General features: G+C 40.6%; 2 protein-coding genes and 1 pseudogene across 2 annotated transcripts; all 3 read right to left on the bottom strand.

Annotated features, from left to right (window-relative positions):
* Window positions 1–456: 456 nt before the first annotated feature.
* Window positions 457–3,995, bottom strand: LOC120776039 (trypsin eta-like). Its single transcript, XM_040106484.1, has 4 exons — window positions 3,809–3,995; window positions 3,542–3,746; window positions 3,170–3,458; window positions 457–1,061 (listed from the first exon to the last, which is right to left on the bottom strand). Exons 1-4 carry the CDS (start codon window positions 3,876–3,878, stop codon window positions 555–557), a joined length of 1,071 nt encoding a protein of 356 aa, XP_039962418.1. The 5' UTR covers window positions 3,879–3,995; the 3' UTR covers window positions 457–554.
* Window positions 3,996–8,506: 4,511 nt separating this feature from the next.
* On the bottom strand, window positions 8,507–9,724 carry LOC120775380 (annotated as a pseudogene).
* A 3,423-nt stretch (window positions 9,725–13,147) lies between these two features.
* On the bottom strand, window positions 13,148–14,704 carry LOC120775160 (trypsin eta-like). The gene is made up of 4 exons (XM_040105207.1): window positions 14,530–14,704; window positions 14,125–14,332; window positions 13,772–14,060; window positions 13,148–13,708 (listed from the first exon to the last, which is right to left on the bottom strand). The coding sequence occupies exons 1-4, from the start codon at window positions 14,588–14,590 to the stop codon at window positions 13,286–13,288; spliced, it is 981 nt and encodes a 326-aa protein (XP_039961141.1). The 5' UTR covers window positions 14,591–14,704; the 3' UTR covers window positions 13,148–13,285.
* Between the last annotated feature and the right edge of the window lie 680 nt (window positions 14,705–15,384).

Genomic DNA, 15,384 nt, shown 5'->3' with positions numbered 1-15,384 from the left:
GAGAGAAAGGTTCTGCGGAAGAAGTATGTTCCTTTGGGCATTGGCAACACCGAATATCGCATTCAATGGAACGATGAGCTGTATGAGTTATACGACAACATTGACATAGTTCACGAATTATAAGACAGCGACTACGCTGGCTAGGTTATGTTGTGAATAGAAAAACTCCAGCTCTAAGAGTATTCGAAGCAGTACTCGCCGGGGGAACCAAAGGAAGAGGAAGGCTTCCACTTTAGAATTACCAGGTGGAAAAGGAACTGGCTACACTTGGGATCTCCAATTGGCGCCAAACCACGAAGAGGAAACATGATTGGCGCGCTATTGTAAACTCGGCTATAACCGAGTAAGAGGTGTCTACGCCAATAAAGAAGAAGAAATGTTTGACACATCTGAAAAATTCCATAAATTCGGTGGAAGAGGTTATGACCTATTTTTTCCATTAGAAGCAAAAGAATGTTTTCGCATTAATTCAATTATATTTTATGAATAAAATCAGTGAAATAAAATCGTTGAATACTTGGGTAATATCACATGCGCATATAAACGTCATAATTTCAGTTGAAATAGCTCATCACTGTGGTCCAAGCAACTATCAAAGCGAGCATAACGGCGGAATGAGAGAACGTCGACATGGCACCACCGCCGCCGCCACCCCAACTGCCACCACCTGTGCTGTTACCGCTGCCGGTGCTGTTACCACTGCCGGTACTGTTACCACCCGGACGCGTGCTATTGCTCGTATTATTCGCACGCTGCATGCTATTCACATAACTCTGCAACTCATTGTCGATCCAATCGGAGTAGTAGGCCACATCCGTGTAAACGCCGGGCAGCCGTGGCAACGCACATTCAATGCCCCACGACACAATGCCGGTCAACAGACTATCACACACCAGCGGACCACCAGAATCGCCTCCACAAGCATCACGCTCACCCTGCAGATAACCGGCGCAGAGCATGCCATCGCGTATCAGACCCTTGGCGAAGTCGGTGTCTGCGGTACACTGGTTACTTCCAATTATCGGTAAGTCAACTGACATTAATTCTTTGGCCAATAAACCCTAAAATAACATGATAAAAAGCGGAAACAGTTAGAAATGCCTAAAATTTGACGTTAGCAATTAATAATAAAAAAATAAATAAAAAGCGGAAATGAATTTATGGGCCGTGCCCAGGTGAGTTTTATAAAGCAATAATGCGGCGATAAAGTGTCTAAATTTTCAACGGAAAATATTGAATTGTTCATGTACATATGTAAGTATGTACATATGTATATGTTTAAGCTTTTATATGCATTAATAACAGTAATAAAGATAAATATTGGCACCGTTTTATATGTGTGCGTAAGTCATATTCTATTAAAAATTAGCAATAGTTCTGTTCGCATACTCCTCTCTCCTCTCTAGCAATATGCTCTTGTCACGCTTAGAGAGCAAATAAAGCTGCAAATTGTTGCGAAATGTCCCACAGGCAGATAAAAAAAATTCACAAAAGCAATATATTCCTTACAAGAACTTGATTCCGATCGTTCAGTTTGCAAGACAGCCATAACCTATAATAATTCGATCCAAACAATTTTTTCGGATATTGCAGCGTTACCTTGAGCAACAACTCATACCAAATTGCGTTGCAATATCTTGTCAAATAAAAAACTTTCTACTTGATTCCGATCTTGTATGACAGATAGTCGTCTGATATCGACGGTTCCGCCAAACGAACAGCTTCTTGAAGTGGAAAAGAAGTATGGAAAATTTCAGATCGATATCTCGAAGAGACTATTTCGCGCATTTTCAGACGGACAGACACACAAATGGCTAAATTGACTCATCATCAAGGTGGTCCAAGCAGAGGTACTTTTTTTAATAGACTGTTTTTGACAGATCACGGGTGAGTCGTGTCAAGCTGTCACTTTATTTTTGTTGAGTATTGTTTGGCATTTCATCATGGAAGAATTTTCGTCTGTACCGTGTTTACAAATCGTTCAACTTTATTACAAAAATTCACGTTCTGTAAAGAATGAGTTTCGCGCGCTCCGCGCTTTCAACTTATGGTTAACATTATCGGCCTACTGACCGTACTATTCGCAACAACATCACCCATCTTGATATCCAGGATATTTTCTGGATATTATTTGACCGAATGGACCACGTCCAGTGAAAAGATATAGCAGCCGGAGCTGAGAGTGTACAGGAAGATCGTGGAGAGTCGATTCGACGCCGTTCGCAGCAACTCAGACTGACGTATGAAAAGACTTAGCGCATTTTAAGCCGAGATCTTAAACTGAAAGCGTTCAAAATACAGCGTGTGCAAGAACTGAAGTCCCTCGACCTTCCCAAGTGACATCGCTTCGCTCTATGGGCTCTTGAAAAGTTCCAAGAAGATTCGATGTTTTCGATCCCAATTTTGTTAAGATATGAGGCCCATTTCTGGTCAAGCAAAATTGTATACAACCAAAATTGCCGCATTCGAGACGAAGAGCAACCTGAACAGATTCAAGAGCTGCCATCTCATTCAGAAATTTGGTTTGGTTTGGTGTGATTTGTGGGCCGGTGGAATCATCGGAATCACTTCACTGAGCAGATATCACACTGTTAGACTTTTTCCTTCCTGGATATATACTAAAGAGTCTAAAGTATATGCAAACAATCCCGCTTCGATTCAGGCCTTAGAGTAAAAACTTCACGCGTATCAATCGCCAGCTACCAGTTGAAATTCTCGAATGATTCATCGAAAATTGGACTCAACGAATGGACCATCTGAGACGTAGTTGCTCTTTACGAATATGCTTTCATGCCAAGCTATTTTTTCACTTGTTATTTCATAAAATTTTAAATTCTCTTGAAATATTATAATCATAACATACGAGGTTATACTTATTGCTAAAAACTTAAGCACCTCGAACAGGCCTACAAGGCCCATAAATAATATACTTATATCCCGTTAAAATCCATTTAAGACACAATCGAGTTCACGCCTTTCACTCATATATATAACACATTGGAATATTTTGTAGGTTATGTTCCAAGAAACATGCCACAATGCTATCGTTATATCAAAAATCTAACCTTTAAAGGCAAAAAGTATGATTTGAGGCTACGATTTTGAAGTTATACTGAAAACTTACGAAACTTTTCAAAATCCAAGCCACAACTTTGAAACAATCACTTACACTTTCAGTTTGACCCCAACCCGTCGCCTGACAGACAGTGCCTACGGCTACCTCAGTTGTAGCTCTTTGTATCGTCTGCACAGTGGGATGTCCTGCCGGCACCGAACCATCCAAAAACACCAAAGCAATATCAGTCTCATAAGTGGACAAATTAAATGGATTTATGCCATAAACTATCTTATTGATATCGAACTGTAGCGTGTATTCGGTGCGCTCATAGCGGTCCAAAGTGCCCATAACCACCACGTAATCAGAAGCAGGACGATAAATGCCCGTATTGATCTCCTGACTGCAAATAAAAATAGTACAGAAAATAATAATAAGTTGGAGAAATTCACAAACACCAATTAAACGCTCGAAAAACTCACTCACTTGACAAAGCAATGCGCTGCGGAGAGCACCACATTCGGCTCTATTAACGAGCCGCCACAAATGTGTCCGGCACCAAAGACGAAACGATCATTTGTACGCCTTCTGATCGACACCTGGTGCTTGGTCACATTTAGACTCGCCAAAGTGCCATTGATGATGCGTCCGCCCAGACCGATGGCACCGGTATTCGCCCCCGTTGCAACAGCTAGAATATGACAATAACACAAATAATGCAATTTCAAGCAAGTACGGTTATTCTCAACTCACATGCGCTCTGCAAAATCAGGAATAAAGTGCAGAATACTGCCAAAACAAGTTTCAATCGTTGCGCCGCCATTTTGCCGAAGCTCGCTGTTTGTCTAAAAGAAACCGGAATCTAATATTGTGTCCTTGTATTCAAATGCTTCGATCTGCTCTCTACGATGGCGCACAAATTAGTGAAATCCAATTTAATGAGTAAAAATTTATTTAAGCAAAAGCCATAACCTTTACAGCCGATTATCTAATCTAATCGACGCACTTCTTCGAGATATCAGTCGAGGCGACTTCAACTAGTAAATATCAATTAACATCTGATATGTGTCGGTATATATAATTTTTGTATTTGTATGTGTGCCTATATTGAAATTCATATATTAATACTTGAAATACTAATTGCACGATCTTATCTGGAGTTGATCCTCTTGTAATTTAATAACACTTTACTCATATTATGTATTTACTAAACGAGTGCAGAGTCTATTAGAAGACCTTGTGTGATTCCCATAACGTAATACCAATAAATATACATTCATAAATTTAGTATATACTTGTATAGCATATGACAAAGTCACCGATAAAATCTGGCGTTTGATAAAGAAATTGTTTTCGAATTTCAACAAAGTTTTGTCTAACCTCTAGTATTATAGATTCTGAGATTAATGACTGTTATGTGAGGTCAGGAGCAGCGCATATGTTATGCAACTTTGATAATGTGGTAGAAATAATGAAGACTGTTATGTGTAGTTAGCCGTGTGACTTACAATAAGGCAATACCTTTTTCGAAATTGGTCATTTTGACAGCTTTTACTTGATTTATACAAGTTGTATTCCAAAGTAAACAGGACTTTTTGAATCTAGCGCCCCTTGGTGGCGCTACCTATATGTCGACTGGTACGTTAGAATCTGTTATCTTTATCGATTGTCCAGTGAGAATTTCATGACATTTCATCGATTAGAAGTGAAGTTATTGCGTTTAAAACAAGTTTATGGCGATGATTGCCTATCCCGTAGCAGAGTGCACGAGTGGTTTAAACGTTTTCAAAGTGGTCGTGAGGACATACATAAATGACGACCAACATGTGGGCCAATCAAAATCCGTGATCACCTGAAAGTCCATGGAAACTGTGCGTGAATTCATCAAAAATTAGCCGAAATCATCATTGAAATTCATGGAAATGGAATTGAACATCTCCAAAACATCGATTTATCGCATTTTGACCGAACATTTGGGCTTACGAAAGGTGAGTGCACGGTTTGTTCCACACAAATTAACTGACGACCAAAAATTGCACAGAATCCAACATTCGAAGGACGATTCTTCTTCTTAATTGGCGTAGACACCGCTTACGCGATTATAGCCGAGTTAACAACAGCGCGCCAGTCGTTTCTTCTTTTCGCTACGTGGCGCCAATTGGATATTCCAAGCGAAGCCAGGTCCTTCTCCACTTGGTCCTTCCAACGGAGTGGAGGTCTTCCTCTTCCTCTGCTTCCCCGGCGGGTACTGCGTCGAGGAGGATGGAGTCATGTGTAGAAGTTCACGCAAGTGAGGAAAGTTCTCTAATCGCCATTCACTTGGGAGTGGCCAGAAACGATTCTTTTACACATGGCTCAAGCAGCTCACTACTTCCGGTCTTTGACCAAGTATCCTCTGGGTAGCCTAAGAACAACCGTTTGAAGGCGAGCTAAAGTGAGAAGGCGAAACATCCCCTGCATAGGGTTGTGCGCTGGGTTTGGGACCCGCCACATAAAATCAATACCAATGAAAGAGACAAAACAGCCTCGGATGAGAGACCCCTCTTTTGATGACGACCATGGCAAACGAAATAAGGACTACGAATTGAGGGCATGCACCTGGAATGTTCAGTCCCTTAATTGGGAAGGTGCCGCTGCCCAGCTGGTTGATGTCCTCGTAAAAACAAAGGCTGACATCACCGCCGACGATTACTTGACCAAAAATCACATTTTAACCATTAACCACTCCTCGTATTTACCTGATATGGCACCGTGCGACTTCTTTCTTTTCAGAAAAATGCGTTTGCTTATGAAAGGAAAGCGTTATGCAGACGCTTCAATAAAGCTTTTTGCACGGTCCAAATGCATGTCGAACGAGTGTTTTAGCTCGTTGGCCGGTATGGGCGCCAGTAGTGCCAGCGCAAGTCTTTTGGTTCGCCGAAAGTACTCACTTTAGGTTAGTTTAGCTTAAGAAGTCAATCCTGAGGAAGATGTAACTTGAGCAGGTCAGAACGCCAGTCACCTCCTAAAAATTGGATCCTGAGACTCCTTCAGATCGAGCAGTTTGAGCCTTTCACAAATTAATTTAGACGGCTGATATATGTACTATATATCAGTTTCGGCTATGTCTTTTAAACCTTACCGCATAATTGGACGATGTTCAGTAAGGACTCCTACGTTCTCGGCAAGAGGAATTTTTCTCAGGGTAAGTATTCAGTACAATTTTTGCGTTCTATTCTAGGCCAGAAAGATTTCGCAGTCGCACAAGACAATCTCAAGACTTTCAGAAAATGGCCTAATCTAACGAAATAACGTAGACCGTAGAACTAGCTGCATGGCACCTTAACCGTACGCTGCAGTTTCGACGATATAATGCCATCAGCATCCGGGGACTTGAAGGATTTGAATGAATTTAGCGCTCAGATAAGGTAACGTTCATCCAAAAGTTCCAAGAAGGCTCCCCCAGCGACACTTCTTCAGCAGAGTAATTAAACGGTTTTATACTTACTTCAGGACAACGTATGCAAACCTTAGAAACTTATTCTAGAAATAATGGCCGAACCTTTTGGCAGTTCGGTGGACTTAATCGCTCAGCAGAGTCAGTAGTTTGAGCAAACCGGATTGGTTTCGTAGCACGTTTGCTCTACTGGATAATGCGCAGTTTCAGAGTATCGAAGAAGACCCGAAAGGGTCATCCGCTATCGCACGCAACAATTGGAGCTATGCCCATTCACTTTATGGATAATTTTGTGGAAGGATCTTGGTTTACGGGCTTACAAAGTCCAACTCGTGTTAGAAGTAAAGCCGTTCAAGCCTCAAAAAGTCACTGTTTGATGGTCTCTATGGGCAGAGAAAATCATTGGTTTACATTTCTTCAAAAATCAAGCCGGCCACAACAGTAAATGGAGAACACTGTAGAGCCGTGAATAAGGACTCTTTTTTGCCCCAATTGGAGGATATTCATGTGGACGACCTTCGGTTCAAAAAAAAAACACAGCGATACACGCCATACAGCCAATGAAACAAACAATTTGTGGAAGGAAACTTTTAGTGATCGCATTATCTCGTGTCGGGGTTGTGGTGTGGCTTCCAAAATAGTGAAATTTAACACAACTGGACTAGTTTTTATGGATTTACATGAAGTCATTGGTCCACGCAGATAAGCTCGAGACGTTTGACGCCTTGGAAGATAATATTTGGCGCATTATTACAGACATACGACCCCAATTGCTGCAAAAAGTGATCGCAAATTGGCCTCTTGACTTGAATTTATTCGAGCCAGCGAAAAAATTTTATCATATCAAATGATTTTAGATATATGTACATATTTTCTGAGATGAATGGCCCAATTATATCTATGTATATTCTCAGCCCATACATAATAGTATCGAAGTTCGATCACCGATCCTGTGGGCATTATCATTATTACCGAATAGTGAACGGACCTCGGTTAGTTAGTTCTGCTTCCTTCAGGCTGGACAAGGAAGCACAGAAAATGGGTCTGGCAGTAAACGAGGGCAAAACGAAATATCTCCTGACATCAAACAAACAGTCGTCGCACTCGCGACTTGGCTCTCACGTCACTGTTGACAGTCATAACTTTGAAGTTGTAGATAATTTCGTCTATTTAGGAAGCAGTATTAACACCACCAACAATGTCAGCCTGGAAATCCAACGCAGGATTGCTCTTGCCAACAGGTGCTACTTCGGACTGAGTAGGCAATTGAAAAATAAAGTGTTCTATCGACGAACAAAAACCAAACTCTATAAGTCACTCATAATTCCCGTCCTGCTGTATGGTGCAGAGGCTTGGGCGATGGCAACAACCGATGAGTCGACGTTACGAGTTTTCGAGAGAAAAATTCTTCGAAAGATTTATGGTCCTTTGCGCATTGGCCACGGCGAATATCGCATTCGATGGAACGATGAGCTGTACGAGATATACGACGACATTGACATAGTTCAGCGAATTAAAAGACAGCGGCTACACTGGCTAGGTCATGTTGTCCGAATGGACGAAAACACTCCAGCTCTGAAAATGTTCGACGCAATACCCGCCGGGGGAAGCAGAGGAAGAGGAAGACCTCCACTCCTTTGGAAGGACAAGTGGAGAAAGACTTGGTTTCGCTTGGAATCTCCAATTGGAGTCACGTAGCAAAAAGGTGAAACGACTGGCGCGCTGCTGTTAACTGGGCTTTAATCGTGCAAGCGGTGTCTACGCCAGTAAAGAAGAAGAAGAACGGACCTCGGGCGTAAACAATGGCGAACTGCTGAGAATATTTCCAAGAAGAATTGGTCTCTGATAAAAATGTACTGAACTCTACAACTTTAGAAGTATTTCCATTAGTAAATATAATATACTTATATAGTATTGATCAAAATATTTTATTTATCTCCACCAAAAATTGATAAAAACAAATGTATATATGTTGACTAGTCTCAAGCGAAAAACTATATTAGAACACACAAAAAATAAAAGAATTAAATATGTCTTCACAAAAGACTAAGAAAACTCAGTGTTAGAAGAGTCAATAGGCCAGATACATGACTGATGCTTGCTGTACCTCCTGCACCTCTAATACCCGTATGTTCTTCGATCCAATTCGACCAATAAGAGACATTAGTATAAACACCTGGTAGATCGGGTTGTGCACAGCCTCTACCCCACGATACAATACCAGTCAATCTGTTGTTACACACAAGTGGACCACCAGAATCCCCGCCGCAAGCATCACGCTCACCTTGCCGATAACCGGCGCAAAACATACCGTCACGTATCAAACTAGGATGAAAATTCATTTCATTCGCGCAGACGGTTTCATTAATGATCGGCACATCAACAGTCATCAATATATCCGATAGATAGCCCTGAAAGATAAACATATATTAAATATATTGAGAATAGAGAGGTCGATGAGATAAGCTAATTAACTCACCTGTTCAGTTTGACCCCAACCGGTGACCTGACAAACCGTGTCATGAGGCACTCGTCGAGTATTCATTGTTATTGTTTGCGCTCTGGTATAATTAGCTGGCACAGAACCATTCAGAAACACCAAAGCGATGTCCGACTCATAAGAGGTTAGATTGAAAATGCTCACATTATAGACGATTTTCGCAATATCGAAGACGAGCGTGTAGTTGTTGCGCTCGAAACGATCCAGATTGCCCATCACCACAATGAAGTCCTCATGCGGGCGGAATGTGCCGTTATTGATATCGTAACTAGTTAAATAATCGATTTACCGTTATTATAAAAGTTGTTTAAAGTATCGATGCAAACACTCACTCCACGAAGCAGTGCGCCGCTGAGAGCACAACTTCCGAACTAATCAGCGAACCAGCGACCGGTGCCGAAGAAGTAGCCGTCAGTGCGTCGCCGACGTATTGAGACTTGGTGCTTGGTGGCATTGAAACTCGCCGCCGTGCCGTTGATAATGCGTCCATCTAGTTCGAAACTCACTTGGGCTTCACGCGGTGCGGCATCTGCGGATAAAATATGTCTCAGTATATAATTTTTCATTCGTATCACTTTAGGATCTCACCTCCGGATTGTAGAATAGCGCACAGTGTCAGTAAAATTATTATATATCTTAGCATGTTGTAGCACTTCTCTTCTAACCGGCGCTTGCGAAGTAAAATGGTGAATTTTCAAATTATTTAAAGTCGTAATCCACAAGGATTTATATTCTCTACATATATGCGAAATGTCCCTAGACTTGTAGCGTCCTCAATCAAGCTAGAAAACGAAATGTTCCCTAGTTTTAAGTTGTTGAAGAGAAGTAACTCTTCTTAAGAAATACCAATATTGTAATAGTTTAATCTAATCGCAAGCGATTTCCCCTCAAAGCAAAGCAGATTTCAACCAATATTACCATGAATTAGCTTCATAAATTATTATTTTTTATTGTTCCTCCATAGCGTACATAGTGCCTAGTCAAGTGATTTCGTATTTGACTAAAATTTCTCGGGTTTATGGTACCTCTTTTCCGCACGACTTGTTAATGAGATTGCATTATTGCATTATATCAGATTACACTATTGTGCAAAAGTTCAGCAGTACTTTCCCGTATAGAATGAATACAGCAATCAGATTAGAAGGTCCGCAGAATAATACAAAATAGAACCCTAAAGGTTGACATTATTCCTTTACTTGGAAACACCTGACTTCCTTTAAAAGACTAAATTGGAATCTCAGTTCTTTCAAATTTCCTTGAAACACTACAATATGTTGTTGAGCTGTCTACCTTCAACCGGACATGAAGTCTCACAATGAATCGTCTACACAAAACAACATCTGTTTCTTCTTTACTGGCGTAGACACCGCTTACGGGATTATAGCCGAGTTTACAATGGCGCTTCAATCGTTCTTAATTTTTGCTGTTTGCCAACAATTTGATATTCCAAGTGTTGATAGGTCCTTCTTCCTTCTAACGGAGTGGAGTTCTTCCTCTGTTTCCCCCGACGGGTTCTGTGTCGAATGCTTTCAGAGCTGGGGTGTTTTCATCCATTGGGACGACATGACGTCGCCAGCTTTTCTTAATTCGCTGAACTATATCAATGTCGTTATATATGGTATTTCGTGCAGCTCATCGTTTCATCGACTGCGGTATTCGCCGTTACCAATGCGCAAAGGACCATAAATGAGATGTTGTCATCGTCCATGCCTCTGGGCAGGAAGGGTACATGTAGAGTTTGATCTTTGTCGTCGAGAGATAACTTAACTTCTCAATTGCCTACTTAGTCCGAAGTAACACCCGTCGGCAAGAGTTATTCTGCGTTGCATTTCGATGCTGGCGTTGCTGTTGGTGTTAAAGCTGATTCCAAGACAGACGAACGAGACCTGTGAGCCAAGTCGAGAGTGTGACGACTGTTTGTTTGATGACAGGATATATTTCGTCTTGCTCCCGTTCACAACCAAACCCATTTGCTTCACTTCCTTATCCATTCTGGAGAAAGCAGAACTAACGCTGTGCTTGTTGAGGTCAATGATATTAGAGATTGAAGAAGCCTCTTTATCTGAAACCTCGCTTGATTTCGAACGAGTCGGAAAGTTTTTCACGATCCTGACGCAGCTCAAGGTCAGCTTACACAACCGTAATAGCTTTGCGGGGATACCACGTTCAGACAAAGGGGCAGTTCCTTTTCGTGCTGTCGAGGGCGGATTTAAATCCGACGAAGAGGTTTGGCGCATTGTGAAAATCTGGTCGATTGCACATTTTTCAGATCTAAAGCCACACTGATAAGGTCAGGTTTGTGGACAGTGGGCTTTAATCTTTTACACAATATGCGCGATAGAACCTTATATGCGATGGCTTATCCTACGATAGTTGGCCCAGATTGTACGGTCTCCGTTTTTGTGGACCGAGCAGAGCACAGTTAAATTCCAATCGTTGGGCAATAACATCTATCTAAAATCCGAACACATTTTATTGCAAAATTTCGTTAAAGTCCCTCTTAAATTAAGTCGGACTACTAAATACATATCTCAGAATATCATGAACCGAGTAATCATCTAAGAATACGAAGAAAATTTCAGGTTACATACTAATAATATTCTTGGTTAACCGCGTATCTTTATTAGATATTTGTAATAATACAGGGACGGAGTTTAAGTAGACGGCAAGCAGGCTAGGAGCAACAGTTTCTCCGCCTGAAACCCTAGCTTACAACTGTGGAAAGCACACTTGCTCGGTCAAATTTCAGACGAAGTGTTAACAATCTTTTATTAGGAGATTCCTTTGGTTCCATTCACTTCGAATATTTGCAATATTCTTCTTCTTTCTAAGGAAATTTACGCCGCTGCGGTGACAAAACATTTCTAAATCGAATTTCACACATAGCTTTTGGTTTTACCGACTGCGTTGGTCTTACCAGCTGTCGTCAGTTGATTATATTGGCTATATAGCTTATCTTTCATGATTAGACTGCTTATATCGTCAGCCCATAAATCATGTAAATCATATTATGTTGTGGACGTGTTTGGGATATCCCTTACTTATTTTTATTTATAGACACAACCATTAGACGAATTGTCTGAAAGCCACGCTGATTTTTCGATCGACTTTGTAACTAAGGCGCTGCGGATTTTAGATTTAGTAGATTGGAGTCATATTTGAGAGAGGAGGAAATGGATGGGAAGATAAATTTGTGGAAATTTTTTAGAGACAGAACTGTACATAACAACAAAATCAAAAGAAATAGTCATGACGGTCCGATCGCTCTATGGACTATTGAAAATTCCCAAAAAGATCCGACGTTTTCGAGTAAAATTTTGCTCAGCGGTAAGGAAAATTCTGGCTCAATGGGTATGTGAAGAAACAAAATTCCCGCATTTGGGACGAAGAGCAACCTAAGGAGGTTCAAGAGCTGCCATTTCATCCAAAAAACAACGTTTTCGTGTGGTTTGTGGCTCGGTGGAATCATAGGTCCATATTCTTTCAAAAACTATGCCGGTGAGAGCGTAACAGTCAATGGCGAACGCTATCGCGCCATGATAACCGACTATTTGATGCCTGAAATTAAAGCTCGTGATCTCGGTGACATTTGGTTTCAACAAGACGGCGCCACTTCACACACATCGCATCAATCAATGGATTTATTGAAAGAACGCTTCGGTGAGCAGATAATTTCACGTTTTGGACCGGTCGATTGGCAACCAAGATCGTCTGATATCATACCAATAGACTTTTTCCTGTGAGGATATATAAAGTCTAAAGTCTATATGGACAAACCTCCTTCGATTTAGGCCAAAATCTCACGCGTGCTATGCGCCAGTTACCAGTTAAAATACTCGAATGAGTCATCGAAAATTGAAGTAAACTTTACATGAAGAAAAGGACACAATTTTTTATCCCAGTCCGGGTCAAATTTGATCAGATGATTGATCAGCTCTGTTCCGTGAATAAAGGTTTGTTCTTGTTAGTCCTAAACTTCAATTCCCATAAAAGGCTTGAAACACGCTTCGATTATCTTCCTAATGCTACGGATTTCCAGCTCTCGGCCAGTTTTGGTACATCCAAGCGCCAACTGTTGATCTTTCAGGATTTTCAGCAGAAAAAAATATATATTCTAAGGACATTACAAATTGAAAACAAAGTAAAAAATCACAAATACATTGTAAAAATAACGGTCTTCTTATTTATTATGCGAGTTATATAAACTTAAGTATTTAATTGACATTTAAATTGTGTTTTGATATTTATGAAGCTGATTAATTGTGAACTTGATTGACACTGAAATTATCAGCATTTATCTATTCAGCGTCAAAGCAAAAAATACTGTCAGGAAAGCGATAAGACCGGATACATGACTGCTGCTCGCTGTATTAGTACCATCACCACTATCACCACCATCACCACTATCACTACTATTACCACTATTGCCACTTATTTGCTCGTCGATCCACTTCGACCAATAGGAAACATTCGTGTAAACACCTGGTAGATCGGGTTGTGCACAACCAATGCCCCACGATACAATACCGGCCAAACTGCTGTTGCACACAAGTGGACCACCAGAATCCCCGCCGCAAGCATCACGCTCACCTTGCGGATAGCCCGCACACAGCATACCCACACGGATGAGGCCGGCGCTAAAGTTCATGTCATTGGCACAGGCGGTGTCGTTAATAATCGGCACGTCAACAGTCAGCAAAACATCCGATAAGTAGCCCTGCAGATTAACGGTAAAATATAGAATTTATAATAAATATTGTGTGATTGAAAACCAACTCACTTCTTCAGTTTGACCCCAACCGGTCACTTGGCAAACTGTTTGATCGGGCACCTCTTCGGTATTGAGTTGAATTGGTTGAGCTCTGGTGTAATTCGCTGGCACAGAATCGTTCAGAAATGCCAAAGCGATGTCCGACTCATACGTGCTCAGATTGAAAGTGCTCACATTGTAGACGATTTTCTCAATATCGAAGACGAGCGTGTAGTTGTTGCGTTCGTAACGATCCAGATTGCCCATCACCACAATGAAGTCCTCAGGCGCGCGGAATGTGCCGTTATTGATATCGTAACTAGTTAAACAGTCGATGTACCGTTATTATAAATGTTCTTTAAAGTACCGTTCTAAACACTTACTTCACGAAACAGTGCGCCGCCGAGAGCACCACATTCGAACTAATCAACGAACCACCGCAGAGATGACCGGTGCCAAAGTAGTATCCATCGTTGAGACGCCGACGTATTGAGACTTGATGTTTGGTTTCATTAAAACTCGCCACGGTGCCATTGATAATACGTCCATCCAGTTCGAAGCTCACATTGCTACCGCTCGGAGCGCTTGCCGCTGGAAAATTTCAATATTTAGTTTTTTTTTATTTTTTTTTATTTGTTATTAAGATTTTATTAAGAATTATTATTTTTTCAAAATTTCAAGATTTATTTTATTTTTATTTAAGTTTTTTACATTTTATTTTTACTTTCAGGTTCGATTTTTATTTTTCTTTTAAAATGTATTTATATACTTTTTTCGGGGTAACTAACCCGTTAATTGTATTTGTAGAACAGCACAGAACGCGAGCGAAATAATTATATATCTCAACATATTCGAACACTTCTCTTAACTTTCTTCGTGCACTACTAAAATATATCACCTCAGAAATAATTAACTATTTCTGTTTTTAAATTAAGGTATATTAATATGACAAACGTCTTTGTCCTTCGCCAGTCAAATCCGTTCTGTTCTCCACGAAAGTTTGAAATGAAATGTCATGAAATTCTTTGGTTTGCGGATATTTGTTTGTTTTCAGGGAAATTCCAGGCGATTTTATATCTAAGCACGTTTATGAATTCATATATTATATATGTACGTAGTTTAATCTAATCATAACGGTACAGTTTTGGACCGATACGATTCGTATTTTTCAGATATATATGTATATAAATATTTTCTGTATCTCCATGAGTTCACTGTTAATTCGTGCATATCGAAGTATTGTAAAAATATAAAGGGGATGATGGAGGTGTTAAGCCCCTATAACAAATACGGTCTTTGCGGCACGATATTGGTTGAAAATTTGTCGAAAAAATCACGAAGAATCAATGCAGTAGGCGACGGTGCTTTATCGTGGTGCAAAAAACAAGAGCTATCCGCCCAGAATTCTGACCTCTTTTTAGGAATAGCTTCGCGCAGACAACGCATAACACTCAAATAGTATTTCTTGTTGACAGTTCGGTCCGGTCAGAAAGATTTCAGAGTGCACCACACCTCGATAATCGAAGAAAACTATCAACATAACCTTGATTTGTTATGACATCATGATAGACAGAAAGTATTGTTTCACAGACGTTATCATGACGCTGTTTTTCGAAAAAAATTGAGATATTTTGGAACTAATC

This window comes from Bactrocera tryoni, chromosome 4, assembly GCF_016617805.1.
Source record: "Bactrocera tryoni isolate S06 chromosome 4, CSIRO_BtryS06_freeze2, whole genome shotgun sequence".
Taxonomy (NCBI): domain Eukaryota; kingdom Metazoa; phylum Arthropoda; class Insecta; order Diptera; family Tephritidae; genus Bactrocera; species Bactrocera tryoni.
Note: the sequence above shows the minus strand (reverse complement) of the source record. Positions and strands in the feature narration are given on the sequence as shown.